Source organism: Phycodurus eques, chromosome 15 (genome assembly GCF_024500275.1).
Source record: "Phycodurus eques isolate BA_2022a chromosome 15, UOR_Pequ_1.1, whole genome shotgun sequence".
In the NCBI taxonomy this organism is placed as follows: domain Eukaryota; kingdom Metazoa; phylum Chordata; class Actinopteri; order Syngnathiformes; family Syngnathidae; genus Phycodurus; species Phycodurus eques.
Window position 1 is genome coordinate 12693643 of NC_084539.1, and position 21200 is coordinate 12714842.

The 21200-nt window shown below is 38.6% G+C and overlaps 2 protein-coding genes across 4 annotated transcripts in view; both read left to right on the forward strand.

Annotated features, from left to right (window-relative positions):
- The first annotated feature begins 6149 nt into the window (after positions 1 to 6149).
- Positions 6150 to 17554, forward strand: LOC133414200 (transmembrane protein 230-like). Its single transcript, XM_061699403.1, has 5 exons — positions 6150 to 6238; positions 7422 to 7583; positions 8336 to 8447; positions 11601 to 11723; positions 15863 to 17554. The coding sequence occupies exons 3-5, from the start codon at positions 8349 to 8351 to the stop codon at positions 16001 to 16003; spliced, it is 363 nt and encodes a 120-aa protein (XP_061555387.1). The 5' UTR covers positions 6150 to 6238; positions 7422 to 7583; positions 8336 to 8348; the 3' UTR covers positions 16004 to 17554.
- Positions 17555 to 18841: 1287 nt separating this feature from the next.
- The window catches only part of igsf9a (immunoglobulin superfamily, member 9a), a 57898-nt gene continuing 55539 nt past the window's right edge, over positions 18842 to 21200 (forward strand). For all 3 annotated transcript variants that reach the window (XM_061698676.1, XM_061698677.1, XM_061698678.1), the window contains exon 1: positions 18842 to 19037. The gene's annotated coding sequence lies outside the window, so the exon portion shown is untranslated. The remainder of the gene's footprint in view (positions 19038 to 21200) is intronic.

Consider the following 21200-nt stretch of genomic DNA (forward strand, 5'->3'; position numbering starts at 1 on the left):
GGGGGAAAACGTAAAGGTCGGTGTTTGGAAACCTCACGCCTCTCAGCCCCGGCCGAGGAAGATGCACACATCCACTTGGTCTCGGACCTCCGCCCCTTAGCAGAACCGAGTTGGCACAGACCCCCCCCCAAAGGGTTCCTGGTAGCTCTCGGAAGGAACAAAAAAATCCAAGGGGAACCTCCCGTTCTGTGGTAGTTTTTTTGGGTGGTGACACAGGGGGAACTCAAGCTACCAGGGTAGCTAGGGAAGTTCCTGCAAAAGTTCCTGCGGTGGGAAAGCCCCTAATGTTGTTCTTTTAGTCTTACACAAATGCTGTCACTGTCAGCTATTTTGTTTGCACCTACTACCATCTCATTTAACCTGATTTTTTGAAATAACAAATAAAGTAAAATACTTCACTTTAAAAGCCAGTTAAATTTACTGTCGAAGATTTTTTCGGCTGATTTAGGACAATTTTGATGTGCTGGATCCAAATATCACATTGTTTTTTCTCAATCAGGTCAACTATGTCCACATGTTTTTGTTTACATGTACAGGTGTTTTCGCTTTCGAGGTTCAAATGAACTGAGGTTCATCCTAATACAGGGACCTTAAACTGGATGTCAAATAAATGCTCAAACTCCTTACTAGTATCGTGCAGATGTTAACTAGTGCTCAGTTTTACCTCACTAGCAACATGTAGTTGTCTTACTCATGCGCTGAATTGTCTTATTAGTTAGGACAAAGGGCGTACTAGTACATGGACCTTAAGTTTCATATCAAGATATTGAATAAATACTTCAATGGCTTTCAATACTGCATTGTGCTTAAGGCATCAACATATAACACGTTCTCTTGCATTTGCTAACTTGAGACATTGCACTGATGAACATTTGGGAAAACAGTTCCTCTGCGGTGGAAATCCAAGCACACAGGACTAACAAAATACATTTGGCAAAGTGAATAGCATTTTACGCTTATCAGCTTCAGTTGCTTAAATGTTAAATTATTCATGGTTAGGTAAAAGCTTACACTTGTCAGATTAAGCTTCCTAATTGTTTAACGGGTTTGCTGCTCAAATGCTATGTTGGGAGGATGAACGCCATGTTAGTTTAATGAGAAAATGAGGCTTAACATTTGGAGATAAACTGAGCTCTTTAACAACAACTAAACAATAAAAAGACCTTCTAACTCCCTTAGTTTGGCACACACACACACACGCGCAGACAAATCTATGAAAACATGCAGAACAAATTCACTATTCATTATAAATTTATTCTCATATAAGTTTAATTTTAATATAAACCATTGTAAGTGAAAACATATTTCAATGATTTTCAGCTACTTTAGCTTTATTTTTAGTTTTGATTTTTTTTGGGGGGGGGGTGGGTAAATTTATTCACCAGTTTTCAAGTTCCAGCAGAAACAAAAAAATAATTTTGTTTCCCTTGCATTTGTATGTATAATTGTACTCAAATCCCATTAATAAACCCTGCCAGTAAGGCCACTTGGAGATTCATGGGACATAAAATTGCAGATAAGTGTCTCGCTGCTGCTCTATGGCTATCCTTCTATGATATACCCCACCTCCCACCCAGGCTCCAGCACCCTATACAGTATATAATGGAAGGATGGACTTTACTTAAGCAGCGAAGGTTCAGCTTGGTCAGCTGTAGCCGCTCTCAGGCTGTTTCTGTAAGTCACCTTTCAAATGGTCAGCAGACAAATTGCAGTTGTACTTATGCCAGCACAGGCTAAAATATATGTGAAACTGGCTATTTGTGCCAAGAGAGAATTATTACTCACCTCTGCCTGTCCTTAGCTGGAGTCCATTTAAGGTCCCTCAAGAGCTGGTAGAATGTGTTTGTGCAATAAATAGTTTAAGTTTGAACTAATTGTAGAGATCCAGAAACATGCCCTCTTAATGTACACACCTAAAAAGAACACCAATTGTAGTCTAGAAAGAGTTCTGTAGTGGATCTACCTTGCCTTTTAATAGCAGTCTTATGTGTTTATAACTTTATTTAAAAGGTAAAGTAAAGCATTTAAGTGTGTCAGATAAGTAGTGTTGTGACTTGTCACACTCGAGACCGGTCTTTGTCTCAAGACCCCATTTCATAGGTCTTGTCTCGGACTCAATTCCAAAAAGTCCTGGTCTTGTCTCGGTCTCCAACTGACCGGAACAGGGATTTTCCAGCGAGACCAGTAGTGCGCTGCTATTCTTTAACGTTATTAATATGATAATAATAAGGAGAAGCACTTGTTAAAACAACAAATACCTTTAATTGATGTGTTACCATCCCCCCACCACCCACATAATGATTGCAACCTCGGCGGTATTGTGACCAAGCAACACTGCGGTAATTAATTTGGCTTCCTTAACGACAAAAACTTCATATGTAAAACAACATGCTAAAAAACAAAACAAAACAAAACAAAAAACACTTTGAAGGGTGCAAATTCTGCTGTCTTCAAATCATTTAAACGACTGGGGCGTCAGACTTTGGCCAGCATCTTTAAAGAAAAAAATAAAAGAAGTAACCTAAGGTTAACTGTAAGTAACACTAGTGAATATAATTTTGTCTTTCTTAAATGAATATGGTTTTAATTGGACCTTAAATTGGCTTTATGTAACAGTATTATACTTTGGCTTTAGCTTATGTCATACAAATCAAATAAATCGGCTATTTTTTCCCCACTATTTGTACCGTTAACAGCATTGCTAGCTTTAAACTTGCATTTCATTTCTAAATACATAGAAGGACTTATTTTTTGCAGGAATTTAGTTGAAAAAATATTTGAATGCTGTGCTTTGAAAGAGTTGCAGACACCATGTTGTTGGGATGTGGGAGGAAACCGGAGTGCCCGGAGAAAACCCACACAGGCACAGGCACAGGAAGAACATGCAAATTCCACACAGGCGGGGCCGGGGATTGAACCCAGGGCCTCAGAACTGTGCTGACACTTTAACCAGTCGGCCAACCTGCCGCCGGGAAAGTCTTAGTCTCGGATAGTGTGGTTTTGAGCACAACACTACAAATAATTGTCTTTCTGGTGGCACACAGAGAATAGACAATGAATTTTAATATATTGATGGGGGATAGCCTCCTTAAACCACAGTCTAATACATTTGATCGACATATTGGTTAGATGCATAACATCAAAAGTTTCAGTTCTTAATTATGGAATGTACAAACATATTGGCAAATTACATTTGAAATGATTACTTTTATTTCATTAAACTCACCCCCGAAAACAAAACCAATAAATCATCAGTTAGGCAAGGACAAGGACAAAACAGAGTGCCCAAAGCGTGCAATTATACGCCTGGCTTAGTTACCAAACTTGAATAATTTCTCATAGCTGCAAGTATTGGGGTTTTCTACATTTTTTTTTTTTTTTTTACCAGAAACAGCTGCGTATTTTAGTTATTCATTTATGTATGATGTGTTGTGATTGTCATGGCAATAATTTACTTTCCAATCACAGTATTTATTTATTTTTAATGTTTCAGAGGGTGCTGATCCAGAGATGTTAATTACTGCAAAACAAAACGAACACATTGCATTGTGGGAATTGCACAGCTTGACGTCAGGGATGCTTGTTTTCGTTAGCATTAGCAACTAGCTTTGTTAGCCATGCATCCATCCATTCTCAACACCACTCATCCTGTTCAGGGTCGCTGGAGCCTATCCCAGCTAACTTCGGGCGAAAGGCGGACTACACCCTCAAGTGGTCGCCAGTCAGTCGCAGGCCACACATAGACACGGACAACCATTCGCACTCACATTTACACTGTCATTGAGAGGGAACTGAACTGACGCTGCCCGCACCAGAGTCAGGCGAGTGTACCACTACACTATCAGTAATCAGCTTTGTGAGCGATCACACAAATAGTTACATGGGGGCTCCCTGTTTGTTACAGTGGGTACTGTTCTCAAGAATCAGTCTCATATTTCTTTTTATTAACTTTATTTACCGATCGATCAGCATGCAGCTAGCATTTATTCAAAATGATCTTGATTCTTCTTCGTGTCCTTTTCTTCTTTGCCTCTTTTTGATTTAATATTTTTACATAGTGCCCCTTAGTGTTTCAACTGTGCTACAACAGTTGGATAAAATTGTGCCTTCTTTTTTTTTTTTTTTAATTGCCTTATATTTTTGGTACTCACAAGAAAGGCCTATTTATATTTGTGTTACAAATTGTCTCACTTGAAATATTAGTAAACAAGAAAATGCAGTTTCCTGTTATATGCACAACATGAATTTAAGAAAAATACTGTTGATTATCTAAAAGAGGAAACTAATAGGTCTTTCATTAGTAAGTGAAATAATTGCTCTTTAACCAAGTAAAGAAATATGTTTATCCTTATCCTTGACTGCAACGGACAATCAAAACTGCTGAAAGGATTGTCGGTACACCCTACCCACCCTTGAGGACTTGCACGCTGCCAGAACTAAGACAAGGGCGTGCAAAATCCTCTCGGACCCTCCGCACCCCGGTCACCAGCTCTTCCAGCTCCTTCCCTCAGGTAGGCGCTACCGATCAATGCAAACTAGAACTAGTAGACATTCCACAACTTCTTCCCTCTTGCGATCAACTTCTTAAACAGCTAACCTATAATTCTGTTACAATAAGCTGGCAATTTTTTGACTTGAGTTCGTTGTCACGTTTCTGTGGGGCCAATTATGTATTACTCGTGCACTCACTGTAGTTGTCTCGCCATGCTGCACTATTTGCATATACTGGCCACTCATGCCAGAGTAGCATCTGCTCCATTTGCACACTGATTGAGGAGTATCTGTAACATTTGCACAACCAACATTGTCCCAGATGATCGCACTACTCATCACTTTAAACCGCATACACTCCTTGAAGTCTCAGCGCCCTTTGCACAATGGTCATTGCACCGGACTATTGCGATATTAGTCATTCGAACTGCTCTAAGTGCTAGAGGACTCTGCATCTTTTTGCACAATTGTTTTTTGTCAATGTCTTTATGTCTCCAAAGTGTTCTGTAAATTGACTGTCTGTTGTACTAGAGCGGCTCCAACTACCGGAGACAAATTCCTTGTGTGTTTTGGACATACTTGGCAAATAAAGATGATTCTGATTCTGATTCCGATTCCGATAGAATTGTCAGGAGAATACCTGATTACTAACTGCAGCACTATCCGATGCAAATTCTTATTTTTGACAGGTCTGTTTAATGTCACATCAGAAATAAAGTGAGCAAAAGTAGGTTATACCATAGCATTTTTATAGAATAACTGAAAACGTACTGTCGATCAGTTTTGAAGGGGCAATAAACTAAGCTCCCCCGTTGACGATTGGCTTTGAAGGTGCAAATATTTTTATCACTACCCTCGTTTTCTTATAAAGGTTCAATGCACTTAATTTATTTTTATAAATTAATATGGATGTTAAAATACATTACATATATAAATGCAGGATATAATTTTCTTCCATCCATTTTCTGAGCTGCTTATCCTCACTAGGGTTGCGGGCGTGCTGGAGCCTATCCCAGCTATCAACGGGCAGGAGGCGGGGTACACGCTGAACTGGTTGCCAGCCAATCGCAGGTCACATACAAACAAACAACCATTCGCACTCACATTCACAGCTACAGTTCAATCAACCTACCACGCATGTTTTTGGTATGTTTTTTGTATACAGTGGGTACAGTGTATTCACTCAAATTTCCACTCTTTGTTATATTGCAGCCATTTACTAAAATTATTTCAGGTAAGGTGGTATAAAAGTTAAAATACCGTCGCTGGTTAGAATATTTGACTGAGTCCCTATGTCACGTGATAAAAACGAAGGCGCTGATTGGCCGAAGACGAGATCTGTGTATCGCCGATCGATTGCTATTCCTTACAGTTCCCGGATGTCTGTCACAGCTAATTTGAAACTGAATTTGTCGAACTGAATCTGAAATGATCAAACTGAATGTGAAAATATCTAATTAGAATTTTCACTGGGGATAAAGAAATTCTTACATTCACTTTCAAGTTTATTGGACTTCAGTTAATACAAATTCAAATGCAGTTCCTAAATTCAAATTCAATTCTGGTGGCACATATTCCAGCCCATAGATCTGCTCTGGACGCAGTCCTCAACAGGTCTGGTGCGCATGCGCATTTTGAGCCAAATGAGGAAGTGGACGACGAAATCTCATGGATCACAACACGGTGCTGTCAAAGCAGCACAGTCAGTGTATTAACGGAATTTATGGCTCGCCTACCTCGGCTGAAGGTATGAAGGAAAAACGGGGTGTACAATCTAACGAAAGAGGAAGCCAATTTATTCAGCTCTTGGCAAATAAAAAGTTATTTATGAACTTTCACAGCAGCAACTTATATTTGCCGACGACAGCAGTAGTATCACGCATCGTAAAGTATGAGATATTTACTAAGATGACATCCTAGCTGAACGCCGATAGATAGAATCAGCAAGTATTGCTTATGAATGGAAATTCCGTGTATTCCGCATAATGGCTTAAACCGTCACGCATATAGGGAAAAAAAAAGACGTGGACGTAATTATTGAGGCAGAAGTGAGGGAATGGAAAAGAAAAATAGGGAATGTTTCTTGCCCTCTCAGTAACTTGACACAGGACGAGTCAGTATTTTTCCTAGTTAGTTTTCTAAACTGGGTTTTCTCTAACTTTTTGGGTCCAGGGACTCCTAACAAGGGAAAGATTACCATATGTACCCCTAAATGCCATGGAAATTATATTTTTTTTCAACCTAAATATTCAACCTCTTCAATATAAAAGAGCTTCAATGGAATGACATTGAATATTTATTCTTCGTCGCTAGCTGATGTGTACTGTTTCCACTAAAACGGGGCTGTGAACAAAGAGGAGATGATTTACAAAAGCACTGTTAGTATTGCCAACTTTGCGATTTTGATTGCTGTATTTCAAAACTTTTCAGAGCCGTTTAGCTACTCGCAACTTCAATTCCCTTATGAAACAGACATTAGTGGAGACATTTTCACATTGTGCTCAGAATGACAAGAAAGAAGGTTGGCGGAAGGCAATCGCGAAGTCATTCATGCTGAACATTGGCCAAGAAACGCCCATTTATACTTTGCAAAAACTGTAATTTATCCACAAACTGAGGTAGGAGCCTTCTCTCACATGTAGAACTCCTCATGAGAAAAGATTTGATAGATCATAATCGTATCGGAGCTAATTGTCCCGAAGCAAAGGTATGGAGGAGTAATTGGTTGAACCTGTTTTACCCTCTACGTCCTCATAGGTCTCTATGTGTCAGTATGCACTTTTTCAAAAACCGATACGCCATGAGTTATTGCAAGTTATTTTGCAGACCCACAAGTTATTGCTCGTGGAACCCTGAGGCACCCCAGACCCTGGTTTGACAGCCACTGTTCCAAAGTCAATCTGTGTTTTATCCCGGTTATCCGGTTCTAGGTCGTGGTGAGCTGAAGCCTATCCCTGCTGACTAGAGGAGAACGGCAGACTCCATCCTGCAATGGTCGCCTGTCAATCAAAATAGAGACGGATAACTATTAGCAATCACAGCCACACCATCACTGAGTGAAAACTGCATCCCGTTACCTGCACAGAAGTGAGGCAAGTGATCCCCTACACTATCATTGACTGCTTTTCTAAAGTCTATTGCTTTTTCTGAAAAGGTCAAAAACTTAAGAAACGTGTAATGATTCATGTTCTATGGTGCATTCACTGTGTGCCATGTGAATCAGGAAAAGGTTAGAATGTCAGATAGAAACAGTTACTGTATTTCTGCATGCACAACTTCGTATCTACATATTTTGTTGCCCTCTGTCACTTAATATACTGACGTGTTACAACTAAAGAGAGCAGAATTTTTTTTCTGTGTAATGAGTCAAGAGATGGAAATATTCTAGTACAGCAACACACGCACACACAAACCTGTACATAACTGACCCCTCATCCACAGCCTCTTAGAACTGAGAGAATGTCTGTTTTTCACCATTTTGAAGCCTGAAGCCTTTTCATATACTCATACTGGCAGGCTTCTTAACACCACTTTTATCTACGGTGTATCAAATGGATAAGAAATTTGCTACAGAAAGACAGTGCTACAGAAATTATTAGGTTCTTCGCCAGAATAATTACTTGTTTTTTTTGTTTTGTTTTTTTTACATTTTGTGTTATAATTAATTTTTATTTTACTTTAAAAATGACCACTGGCAGTATCAAATTTATAATCCACACTCCACAGGTCATCACAAAAACAAAATATAGTACAATCCAAACCTCGCAGTCCACGTGATAAATAATATGATCTGGGATAAATCAAAACAAGTAAAGATGTTACTTCCCTGTTTATGTCAATATAGTTTCTTCGCCACAATGGAAGTGAGCAGAAGCAACATGCTAGATGTTGGGGTCTTCAACAAGGTCAAATACTCCCGTCTCGCTGGAGATGATGACGGGTACATTGAATTACAGGTACTAGTTTCACATTTTAATTGAATGATTTAAAGATTTAATGAGCATTTATTTCAAACATGCTATACAAAAAGGCATACAGATTTACAAATTTTATTCCATATTGCGTATGCATGTTGTAACATTTTACAGTTGTGTTGACCCCCAAAATGGTAGTGGCCAGCAAAGCCCTCACTGCTGGCCTAAATATGATCAGAAGCACTGACCTACATTCGCAACCTAAATTGTATTATTTGTTCCATGGAATTGTATTATTTCCCCCCCCCCCCAAAAGTCTATTCTCTAGCTTCCAGTACATGTGGATGTTTTTTTTTTTTTTTTTTTAATCCAATCAGATCTCAGGCTCTCTGTCCTGCCGTGTCAATCTCATCTTTCCAGGGCCTTCAGAATCAGTAATGTTGGCCATTGTGACTTAGCAATGGGACTGTTCCTTTAACAAATCAGATTTCAAATTAGTCCTCACAGGGCCAGAGCGCTGACATCAGAATTTTTCTGTCCTCTGGTTGGCAAAACGTTTTACATCCAACTTCAACTAGCAAAACATGTCTGTTAGGGATCTGTACAAATCAATACATTTGATAATCCATTGCATTTAATACTTTTAATATGTCCCTTTTGAAGGCCGTGGTAAATGCACTGGTCAGGTGATGATTGAAGACAAATAAAGGTATAATTTAAAATAGATGAGGTTGAAATTAAAAGGTTGCAAGACATTATAGTTCTTTGTAATCATAACTGATGGAAGTGAAAAAAATGTTTTCTGGTAGTTTGTTTTTAGTATTGTTTATTATTAGTGCTGTTTGATTAGACAAAATATCTGTGAATTTTGAAACAGAGTTGATTTATGTGTTCAAGATATTGACTTTATGAATGGCCACGTAGTTGTTTCCCCAAACCTCAGCCCAATATTGTAAATATGGTAGAACAGTAGAAAGTGTGGAGTGGAGAGTGTCTTTGTGTAGTACATGGCAATGTTTCTTTGTACTTCAGCTTTAACATGGTTTATATGTGGCCTCCAGTTAACACTCTCATTAATTATGACGTATAAATGTGTCTTGTACCCTTTCAGTTTGCTATTTTTATTTGTTCCATTAGTAGTATTACATCATCATCTGAACTTTTATGTCATCCGCGAAAACATGTGGTCTTTCAGTCCGTAATCTAAAATCCAGCATCTTAAACCAGACAGTGTTCAAGTTGAACACTCACTGTCAAGACTTCACCAAAGTCTGTAATCTAAAACCACTTGGCAGAGAGCCCAAAATTCCCCAAATAGTCCAAAAGCCGGAAAGACACAGCAACAAGCCGCTTGCTTGTCGCCCCCCTCCCTCCATCTTAAGGATTGGTGTGTCATTATAATGCTGAGCTAAGCATTCACTGTAATTCACATTTTTGCAACAAAAATGCTAAATGCTACAAAATGTCACAAAAGCATCGCAAGGTAAAGGTGAGATGTATATGTATAGTTTTATGGGGCGAGATTTGTCAGAAAATTATTTACACAAATATGTCCGCGATTTACACAATTTATTTTTTCAGTTCCACAAATATATCCGCGATTGACATGTTTTTTAAATGTTGTGTGTGCATTTATCATGACTTATCATTTGTAAATATTCAGTTCTGCTTGTGAATTGTTGGTGCGTTTGTGGATCAGTGGGCACGCGCATTTATTTTTGAGACAAACGTAACGCAGTTTTCAAGATATTCACACACACACACACACACACACACACACACACACACACACATAGGTTGAGAATATTCACACGTGTGGTAGGCCCGTCCGTCCCTCTATCCGCTAGGCAGCAGTGTTACTGTCTCCGTTGAGACTATAGACTATGAAATAGATGATTGAGAGCTAGCCGCTGTTGTTGTTTAAGCACTGTAATAATAAGGTGGTTTTTGTATCTTGCTGACAGATGAGGATGGCGATTTCTTTTTATTTTACTTACGAATAACGTGGCTGCCGGTCGGACCATAGATTGTTGGATTCTCATAAAAATGACTTGCAGTCAAGTCATCAACGGAGACGGCAACACTGCCGCCTAGCGGATGGAGTGACGGGCCTTCCCAGACGTGTGAATATTATCAACTTGTGTGTTTGAATATCTTGAAAACTGCATTATGTTTGTCTAAAAAATAAATGCGCATGATTGCTGATCCACAAACGAACCTTCAACAATTCACAAGCATAATTTAATATTTACAAATGATAAGTCATGATAAATGCACACGCAATATTAAAAACACGTGTAAATCACGGATATATTTGTGGATATGACAAATACGTGTCAATCACGGATAATAGTTGTGGATCTGAAAAATACGTGTAAATCGGATATATTTGTGTAAATAATTTTTGACAAATCTCTACCCATATAGTCTTCCTCTTCTTTGCCTTTCGTACTGTATTTTCCCTCTCAGAAAAATAGGAGTGATCAATGACTGAACAATAATGATGTTATGGCAGCTCTAGATGATCATGACTCCTACAAAGCATCCATTTAAGCTGCAGTGGTTCCATACCTGTATTACTTACAACTCCTCGGGGCATATTTGAACGCTGTCTGGGAATTTCAATTATATGCTGTGTTGTATCAACCTTTGTGTGCAGCTATTTCAGTAATTTCTCAGCACACAAGGAAATTGCAATCCCCAGTGGCAAAAATTATAGCGATGAAATGCTTATCTTCTTTGTCTTTAACACCTGATTATTTACTTTCCCAAGTAACTACAATCAGTATCCTATTACAATTAATTCTGTGTCTTTTACAAAGCACAAAACATTGTGGATCACCACTGCAACATTGCTACAATGTTCAGCAGTCGCAAAAACACTCATGTAAGGTTAATTGAAAACTCCAAATTGCCCGTAGTTGTGAATGTGAAGGGTTGTTTTTATCTATGTGTCTTGCGATTGACTGCTGTCGAATTCAGGGTTCACTCACCCGAGACGAGCCCCTAAGGAAGACAAGTGGTTTAATAAATTGATGGGAGGACGTTATGGATTAATGCACCAGGCCATGATCACTTTGTGATTGATGGGCAAAGAGCGGAGTGTATAATCTGTCTTTTTATTTTGTATAGAAAATAGATTGTGATGATGGTGTGATGTTAAACCTCTTGTGAAAATAATTTGTTTCTTTACAGTTTAAGAAAAGTCCTCCAAAGGTCCCCTATAAGGCAATTGCTCTGGCAATTTTCCTCTTTTTGATTGGCTCCTTACTCATCACATTTGGGGCCCTTTTTCTGTCAGGTACCATTGAGGTGGAGGTGAGTTAAATGAAACAACAGACAAAACAAATGTTTCACTGCAGCAGCTTGAAAGTGACTTCCCCTCATTTCTTCCTCTCCCCTAACGACAAAAATATAAAAAACTGACAACACTTTGTTGGTGGCATATCTGTATTAAAATGGAATGTACACCACATATTGATTTAATGGTAGTTTCTTCAAATGTTAAATTATTACAGTAGAGACTACTTCAGCCAATCGGGTATGCTAGGTTTAAAGATATAGGCACATCTAATTTCAGGTTCTATATTTCAGAGAAATAGCCAGATTGAGTTGGTACAGTCTTAACAGACATAATAGAGCCAACATTTGTATCAAGATGTGTTTTGCCGCAATGAAGCCAGAATGGTTTTCTCTTTCGTAACTGGAAAAAGGTAGTTTGCTGCCTGAACAGGTTGCAAAATAAATCAAAACAGGAGGTAAAAGTACCGTAGATGTTCTGTTGAAAATAGCAGCATGTAATGTTAATGCTAAGCATTTTTTTCCCCTCTACTGGTACAGGGAGAAACTAATTAGGTCTGTTGTAAATATTCCAATACCGTATAAAGTGCGTATACATACTCATACATATACCTTGGAGTTTTAGCTGCTGGAGTGAGGTTCACATCGCAGTGTGTGTCAGTACACACATTTCTCAACACTAATTAGTATGCTGCACTTACTTTTGGGTTGAGAATTTTAATGTGAAGACATTAAGAGATTAGGTCCCACTGTCTTTTCATACTGTTCTGCCATTTCTGTTTATTGTGGATGTTCTTCAAAGATTTCTACCAATTAAGAATCATTTTCAAAACACATCAATCTTAATTAATTAGAATAATGTTGACAGACACAGGAATACCCATCCTTTGTTTGATATACTGCTCTTGCAAAGGATAAATATTTTTATTACTATTACATTGGACACTCACACATTTGTGGTTCGGCATTTGCGAAATCACTTAATCACGGATTATTTTTGGAGCCAAACAAAAATGACACGAAAGCATGAATACTGAAATAATGATGATCTCATCTTAATTTACTCACAAATTTACTTACTTAGTGTGAAACTGGGTCTGTTTAATTGAACACAGAGGTTATGTACTCACAGGAAGTCACTACTTACTCTGTTGTATGAATGGCAACAGGTGGAGACACAGGTTTATTGTACCTTCTTCCATCTAATGGAAGAGAATTTAGTTCTGACTGTCACAATACATTACTAAAAAAGATATATACGTATATGTAATTAATAAATAATTTTCAGACAAATTAAGTGAAATTGGATAATTTCCAGCAGCACCCCTTATGATCTCTTATGGCACCCTGGTTGGGAATCATTGGTCTACAGTAAGTATGATCCATCCATCCATCCATCTTCCGAGCCGCTTCTCCTCACTCGGGTTGCGTGCGTGCTGGAGCCTATCCCAGCTAACATCGGGCAGGAGGCGGGGTACACCCTGAACTGATTGCCAGCCAATCGCAGGGCACATACAAACAAACAACCATTCACACTCACATTCACACCTACGGCATTTTCTTTTTGCTTTCTAGGAGAAGCCCTAAAAGCTTTTGTGCTAACACTGACTGTTATTTTGAACTGTTCATAATGAAACCAGCATTGAACATTTTGGCCATAGTTCCCAAAGGTATGTTTGGTGCAAACACAACATCTCAGCTCATCACCAAAAGAATCATGACCTTGGCTACAGTGAAACATGGTGGCGTTAGCATCATGTTTGTGGCAGTTTTTTTTTTAGCTGGAACTGGAGCCGTAGACAAGGTGGAGGAAATGATTTGTGTTAGCACAAAAGCTTCACATATGAAAGTGTTTAGAAATTGGACTGTACTTTTCTGGTAAATAATTGGTTTAAACTATTAATATAGGCAAATTATAATCACTTATAGGGGACCATCAATTATTCGCAGAAATTTGCTATTAGCAGTCAGGCTCTGTCCCTATCCCCTGTAAATAGCGCTCCATGCTCCCATGAGGTGTCACATTAGTCCAGCGCTAAGGTCATAGTTAGAGGGTTCCAGTTACAATGCAGTGCAGGATATATTGGTTCCTTTACACTGTCGTTTTCTGTCTCAGTCCAAAAGTGTCGACATACAGTACACTGGATGCTATTAATTAAAGTCTCTATATGTGTCTAAATAAGTGTCTCTGTTTTTGTATAATCCATATTTTTAATTTTAGTGTTAATTACCAGGTCCTGATCCAAGAATTCAACCAAAGTGGTAATTAAAACACTGCCACTACAGTTAATCCTGCCTTAAAAATAGATGTAATGAATGAGTTACCTCTGCGTTTTATTGTCCTGCTGCCAGTTTTCATCCATGTTTCTTTCAAGGCTACCACAGTTTAGTGTATGTTAAAATATGAGTCTGATATTTTGTACCCCGGGGTGCCAACCCCCGTGGAGCCCCCGCTGTGCCTTCTACTTCTGAAGTTCACATCTCCATCTGGGAGATAACAGTATGAATGTATCAAATTTGTAATTATCAGTAGGAGGCTAATGTTTTCCAGACTGCAGCTTGTGTTTGGAGAAAAATACTCTGACATTGAGGCTAGCCATTTAAAAATCCCATGAACATCTTTTAGTTTAGACAATGTATTATTGGAGAAATAATGTTCACAGTTTGAGTGAGTAAAAAGAGTCAATTTTGCTGAAAAGAGATTTTGAGGGCAGTTCAGGGCAAAGAGAGGGTATTGTAATTAGATTAACTGTGAAAGAGTGTATTGATTAATTACACTAAAAATGAAATATAAAAACCCCTAAAAGTCAAACTGAACATCCATCCATCCATTCTCTGTACAACTTATCCTCACTAGGGTCGCGGGCGTGCTGGAGCCTATCCCAGCTATCTTCGGACCGTAGGCGGGGTACACCCTGAACCGGTCGCCGGCCAATCGCAGGGCACATATAAACAAACAACCATTCGCACTAACATTCACACCTACAGGCAATTTAGAGTCTCCAATCAACCTATCACGCATGTTTTTGGGATGTGGGAGGAAACCGGAGTACCCGGAGAAAACCCACACAGGCATGGGGAAAACATGCAAACTCCCCACAGGTGAGGCCAGGATTTGAATCCCGGTCCTCAGAGCTGTGAGGCAGATGTGCTAACCAGTCACCCCCACCGTGCTGCCCAAACTGAACATATTTAGGTAACATAGTAGTCAAGGGTAAATGGCATAGTGCTCAGGACTGCATCTTGAGGTGAACAAAAACACTCAACTTTATGTGCTTTGTCGTTTTACGTGTGTACTGACAGTTGATCGACATTAAACCAAAACATTAAACCAAAACCAAATCGGTAGTGGTTAGGCATGTCTGCCTTATAACCAGGGGCGTCGAAAGAAAAGAAAAGACATTGACTCGTTACACGTAACACTGATTGTTACGGATATTGGAAAAATAAAATACAAATCCAGCATCTGGCATTACTGGCACATCCACATTTAGCAGCTGCTTGGTGCATGCTATTTTATTACGCCCTCTGGTTGCCAACCCGCAGAGGCGAAAGTTCTCTTTGCGTTCGGTGTCAACGCATTGTAGGTCATCGTCGCCTCCATGGTAGCGAATAAGCTACACTTCTTAGCATGCTTCTTACAAAAGTGTCACGAAGGGAGGACGAGGAGTGGCTAGGTGAAGATGATGTCAAAACCATGCTAATGGCTAAGCTATCGTGTCATGCAGTCGCAAAACATCGAAATAAGTGATTTGGTGAAACAATACACTTGTCACATAGGTCTGGCTGGAACCGCCTTTTCGTGGCGAGTAACCAACTTTGAACAACAAAATAATCATTACGTGTTTTGAGATATAAATATAAAATAATACATGTCCAAAACAGGACGCCGCATCTGAACCAAAAATTAATTCGTACATCACTGCATCAGTCACTTCAGCGCAGGGGCAGGTTAAAATGATAAATTATAAAATTATATTAATATTATTAATAAATATTTTTAATGTAAGATAAGATAACCTTTATTAGTCCCACAATGGGGAAATTTGCATCCTTTCATCAGAAATTGTGGAAATAGGAAATATAAATATGTAATATAATTAGCATGCAAGACGTAATTACATTTCTTCTTCTTTGTTTTCTTTGTATATCCTCAGCACCCAGATCGCACCATCCCTGTCATCATTATTGGGCTTCTTGTTTTCCTTCCTGGATTTTACCATTTGAGAATTGCCAATTACGCCGCCAAGGGATACCGAGGTTATTCTTATGATGACATCCCAGATTTCGGTGACTGACTGGGGCGTCAGCCATCTGAGCATCCACGCTCCCTTTGCCAAACATATATCCATAATGAACCACCTGCTGTCTTCTTTCTCCAAGCATGTAATGTATAACAAATAAGACAAATGTATTACGCTGTTCAGTAATGGCACTCCATGTTTATCCCTTGGTGGACTCTACCAGATTTAAGATAATCTTTATGGTTCTGTATGATTTGCTCCACAAGCTTGGAAAACCCTACTGACAGTGAACAAAAAGAGGAGCAGCTTCTTGCCTGCATCACAACAGCAATATTGTGCTGTTCTATAGTATGACCTCTAGAAAGACCAAGACCCAGAATGAATACTGAAAACATGTTAAATTGACTCAAAATCCGACAGTTTCTTTCTGTTACGGTACTGCTGTGTTGTTACTGAGAATCGAGGTTGCATCGCTGTTTCAGTGTCCTGTTTTAAAGGCAATATATACATGCATTTATTTATAATGCATTTATGATATAATTATGAAATTCAGTTTACACTGGGCTGTATGTTTTTGTTCCACATCACACACAGAACCAGACCACACATGCTAAGATGTGAGAGTTAAGTGTTGCACCCCTAAGCTAACATGGGAGGTGGTGTGAGGGGCGTCGATGCCTGGCTTAAGTGCACCTCGACAGTAGTCACAAAGAAGAGGAGAATCTTTCCAATATGTAGTTACTGTTTATTTTTTGCAAAAGCTGGGCTCAAACTGATTCACAAGTTCCAAATGAAAGTCCTTACGGATGAGTGGTTCTAGTTCCAAATTACAGTAAAACATCAAATTAACAGTCTTTGGATTTAACGGATAAAATCTGCAGAAATAGTAGTATCCGTCTGGAGCTGAAAACGCCCGCGCGTAGCGAGCCAAGTTCTTTAGTGGCAGAATTGACTGCGGTTGTTTACTAGCGCAATCAGCAGACAGAGCCTGGTAGTTCTGGGAATAGCCGCTGTTGTAGTCCTTCAGCGCAACTTTCTACACTGATTTTGGTACAGTATACAGTATTGTTTTTGTTAAGCCCTTCATGATGGCATCCAATTGTAATGGAGGTGAGAAAAGGAAGCACAATAACCTTAGTATTGGTGACAAATTGGAACTTATTTAGAAGTTGGAGTTGCTAGTTTCTGTGGCCAGAGTATATGAGGAAAATGACGGTGAAAAATAAAAACTAAGTGACATACAAGGCAAGGAAATACTCCAAGGTTTTGCAGTGAAGTTCGATGTCTATATATACATATAGTATTTATTTACAACAATTTTGTACAATGTGTTTTTAGGCCACGAACAAAAAGTGTGTCAAATTAACAGACAAACGGCTTTAACGGACGAACCTCCCCCCTATTAGTTAAGTTGAGGTTCCACTGCATTTCCAGCACAATGAAAAATATCATGCTAAATCAAATTACAGCATATTTATGAAGTTTTATGCTGTTTACGTTAATACATTGGGGAATATATTTCGATATGTATTTGACTTTGTATACTGAATGAATTGTTGTGCCAAGCTGTTTGAATAAATCAATAAAACACAATTATTTATTATATTCAAGTGGTGAAAAATTGTCAATTCACATTAATAGGATTCCTTCAAAATAATTACAATGACACGTATGGCAGGTGGGCACGCGCAATGTAGAAAAAGGATGCACTGGTACAGTTTAATAATTTAAAAAGCACTAAAAAGGAGCTGCGTTATTATTGATGGTGTAGTGGTACATTCGCCTGACTTCGGTCCAGACAGCGTTGGTTCAATTCCCACTCAGTGACAGTGTGAGTGTGAATGGTTTGTGTGTGTCTATATGTACCCTGCAACTGACTGGCTACCAGTTCAGGCTGTAGTACGCCTTTTGCCCAAAGTCAGCTGGGATATGTTCCAGCAACCCGCGACCCTCAACCGAATAAGCGGAATTTAGAATGAATGGATACAAAGGAGCCAAGGTTAACTAAAATACAATAAAACTCTTATTTTAATAATCAATAATACAAATGAGCAACACACAATATTTTTACAAATTAGCCACAAAAAAATTGCACTTGTATGCTCCTTTGTCTTTGTGCCTTGTAATTTATGACCTCATTAAAGTTCATCTGGGTGATTTGACAAAAATTCCCACATACACACTAAAATATTTTGGGAAGGATTCCCAGAAGAGTGGAAGTTATTGTAGCTAACAGTAAAAGTACTCAATGTGCATTTATATGGGCCTCTGTTTTACGACCTATTGATCCTATCCCTGTATTGAGAGTTGAATTAATAACACGTAACAACGTGAATTTACATTCTCAATCCATGCAGGTCTCGTATCAAACTTATATTGTATTTGTCTGCAGCATCATGAGCACTCAAATATTTTAAAGCATTTCCTGCCACTGAAAATGATGCACAACCTTCTTCCTCCACAGCTCATATAGCTTATTATTACAATAAGGCTCCCTTAAGTTTGGATTTGTATTTTTCCCTTTATTTTCATTTGTACAACGCAAGACCACCATTGACTTTCTGTGTACAGTACCAACACTTTTGTGCAAAGCGCGTGTGACCCTTCCCGGTTGGACCAGCAGTGCAAGGGCAAGGACACCCTCTTGTGGTAGCCACTATACTGGACAGCATCCAGGGGGATTTAGGACGGGGAAAACAAAAACAAAACAATACTGTAATTACCAGTCTGCAAGTTAAATGTATGCGTCTGGTTTGGATATTAAAGTCGTGCTTTGAATGCAAATATGGTGGCCTAGGACTTTTGAATACAAGCAAAAGGGCGGCGTGCATGGCGGGAGGAGGAAGGAAGGAAGGACACAACAGCAGTCTACTGTGGATACTTCACTGTCACCTGGATGTGAAACAGACACCTGTTAGCTGCTCTTGTTCGCCACAGATATCACGTTTCAGCTTGTTGCTCAGAGCAACACAGAACCGAAGACCGATGCTCCTGTTGACTCACTTCCAGTTGGATTGAACTGAAAGAGAGGGACGTTTACAAAAAAAAAAAAAAACTACCATGGAGGCCGCCACTTATCAAGCTACAGGTACGATGCGTTTAAATACCGACTCACCTCACTCTGAATATCTGCTTTTGTAAAGAGTTTCTTTCTTCTCTTGGATTCAGTGTTGTGTTGATAAAGTTTTAAAAGTGCTTGACTATTGGACAACATTCATTTAAGCGTACGGTAGCTTGCTTATAACGTAGGCCGACAGTATCCTAGCTTTACTTTTGATACATAAAGACGAACGATATACAAAATACAGTATTTTATAGCCTATACAAATTTTGGGATGCGTATTTGTATGTTAAATTTACAGACTACAAGTACTACAATTACCTTTAATTTTTTGTTTGACTATTTCCTACTTATAGTTATTGTCCTTTAACGTCACACAGTATACTATTACTTTGATTACATATACAGTGGAGATATTTAAACACTGCTGCATGGTGCTGGAAAAGCTTTCTTAAAGTACATGAACAAGGTGAAACCAGAAGAAGGATTAGGATTCTCTATGGATACCCTCATTGTTCTTAATTCTCTGAATGTCTCATGCATTTCATGAATTTATTGTGGGTGCAAATTTTTCACCTCTTTGTGTCATTTTCCAACAAACATTTAGACTAATTTGATCTTTTATATGAGTCCCTATGTTTGTTTATTTTTGCTTTGATTTTTGCGGAGCTCCAAAAGAGCTGTCAAAGTAAAGATAGAGACAATGCCTTATGTTACAGGTGGAGTATCTTCTAATCTTGAGAGAGCTTGTAAGCGCCATGTCTTTTGTTGGTTTTTATTTGGAATATACTTGTGATCAGTGGTGGTTCAAATAAGGACAGTGTGAGGCGGCATTTTTTATTTGACTTATTTGACATGGAAAACATTGTTTTATATTGGTATCGATGCTTACATTTCTTTCAAGTGGCAGTAGAGGGACTGAAGTCTCTTTTGTTCATGCCCACAAAACCGTGTAATAAAAGTTCCTATAAATTTCATTCAACACATGTTAAGTTATATTCACATCTAATTATGTGTAGTGTCTTAGAGTGCAGTATTTATAAGATCTCCCGCAAATACAAATACTTTGATTCAGTAGGTACTTGCCCATAACAAAACTTGCATCATGCACATCGAGCAAAACATTAAAAAAAAAAACAAAAAAAAAAACATTTTTTTAAATACACTTGACTGAATGTTGTTTTTACCAATTTATTACTCTTTTCAAAGCCATGCTGTGTTTATTAGCATGTAAATATGTTTTTATAATTGACTTTATCTGGAAATGTTTGAACTGAATCACCGTTGGACTAAAAACTAGCCGTTGGACTAAAAAAACTACTTTACATGATCAGGATTTTTGGGACCGATCAGCGAGTTGAAAAAAAAACGATAACCAATCCGATCACAAGATGGAGGAATGTGTCTATTTAAATGACTTGTTCATTTACTGTATATACTTGTGTACTTAATTGCTCAAAAAATTATATTTACAATAAATAACGTATATTTGTTCATCTATTTATGCCAGTGAGGCATAGCGACAGACAGAACAAATGATAAATGGTCTTCTATTAGATGGCAGGAAGTACATACAGTAATTAATGTATCCATTTTTGGTATTGCGTGAGATTTTTCAATTGTAAAATATGTTCCTTGGCTCTATAAAGGTTGAAAATCACTGCTCTAGTCAGATCGTGTGTTCTAATCAGTCAGGTCAAACCAACATTACATGACAGAAATAATGGGAGCTGACTTACTGTAATTAAATTACTTTATTTTTAATTAAAGTACTTCACACACACCGAAACTTTAGAGCATGATTCGACGGAACGGCGGCATGTTTACGTCCAACCCTTCGCGGTACCACTAGCTTGCTAGGCTAGATAACGTTTTGTTACCTGCTTGCGAGCCGTATCGTTATAAAAGTGCTAGAACATACCTCAAGCAAGCCTTAATCGAACATCCTCTCCTGTCCTGAGCATGGGTGCCCACCAACACACGTTTTTCCCCATTTTGTCCTTATAATATAAAGTCGGCGCGCTCCGCTCTTGTTGTCGTCGCCTTGGTAACGAGTGTATCCGGTCGCATTTGACTTGACAAGATAAAGCCTAATGATCGTAAAAAACGGGATGTGGTGGTATCGGAATACAAGATTTTATGGCAGTAGTCTGACATAGTGCAATCGTGAAAGAGCAACTTGTAGTCTGA

Bases quoted from the DNA above. Each gene is read 5' to 3' on its own strand.
- LOC133414200 (XM_061699403.1), top strand. From the start codon at position 8,349: ATGGAAGTGAGCAGAAGCAACATGCTAGATGTTGGGGTCTTCAACAAG. The intron at 8,448-11,600 runs GTACTAGTTTCA...GTTTCTTTACAG, and splicing joins ACGGGTACATTGAATTACAG to TTTAAGAAAAGTCCTCCAAA. The intron at 11,724-15,862 runs GTGAGTTAAATG...GTATATCCTCAG, and splicing joins CAGGTACCATTGAGGTGGAG to CACCCAGATCGCACCATCCC.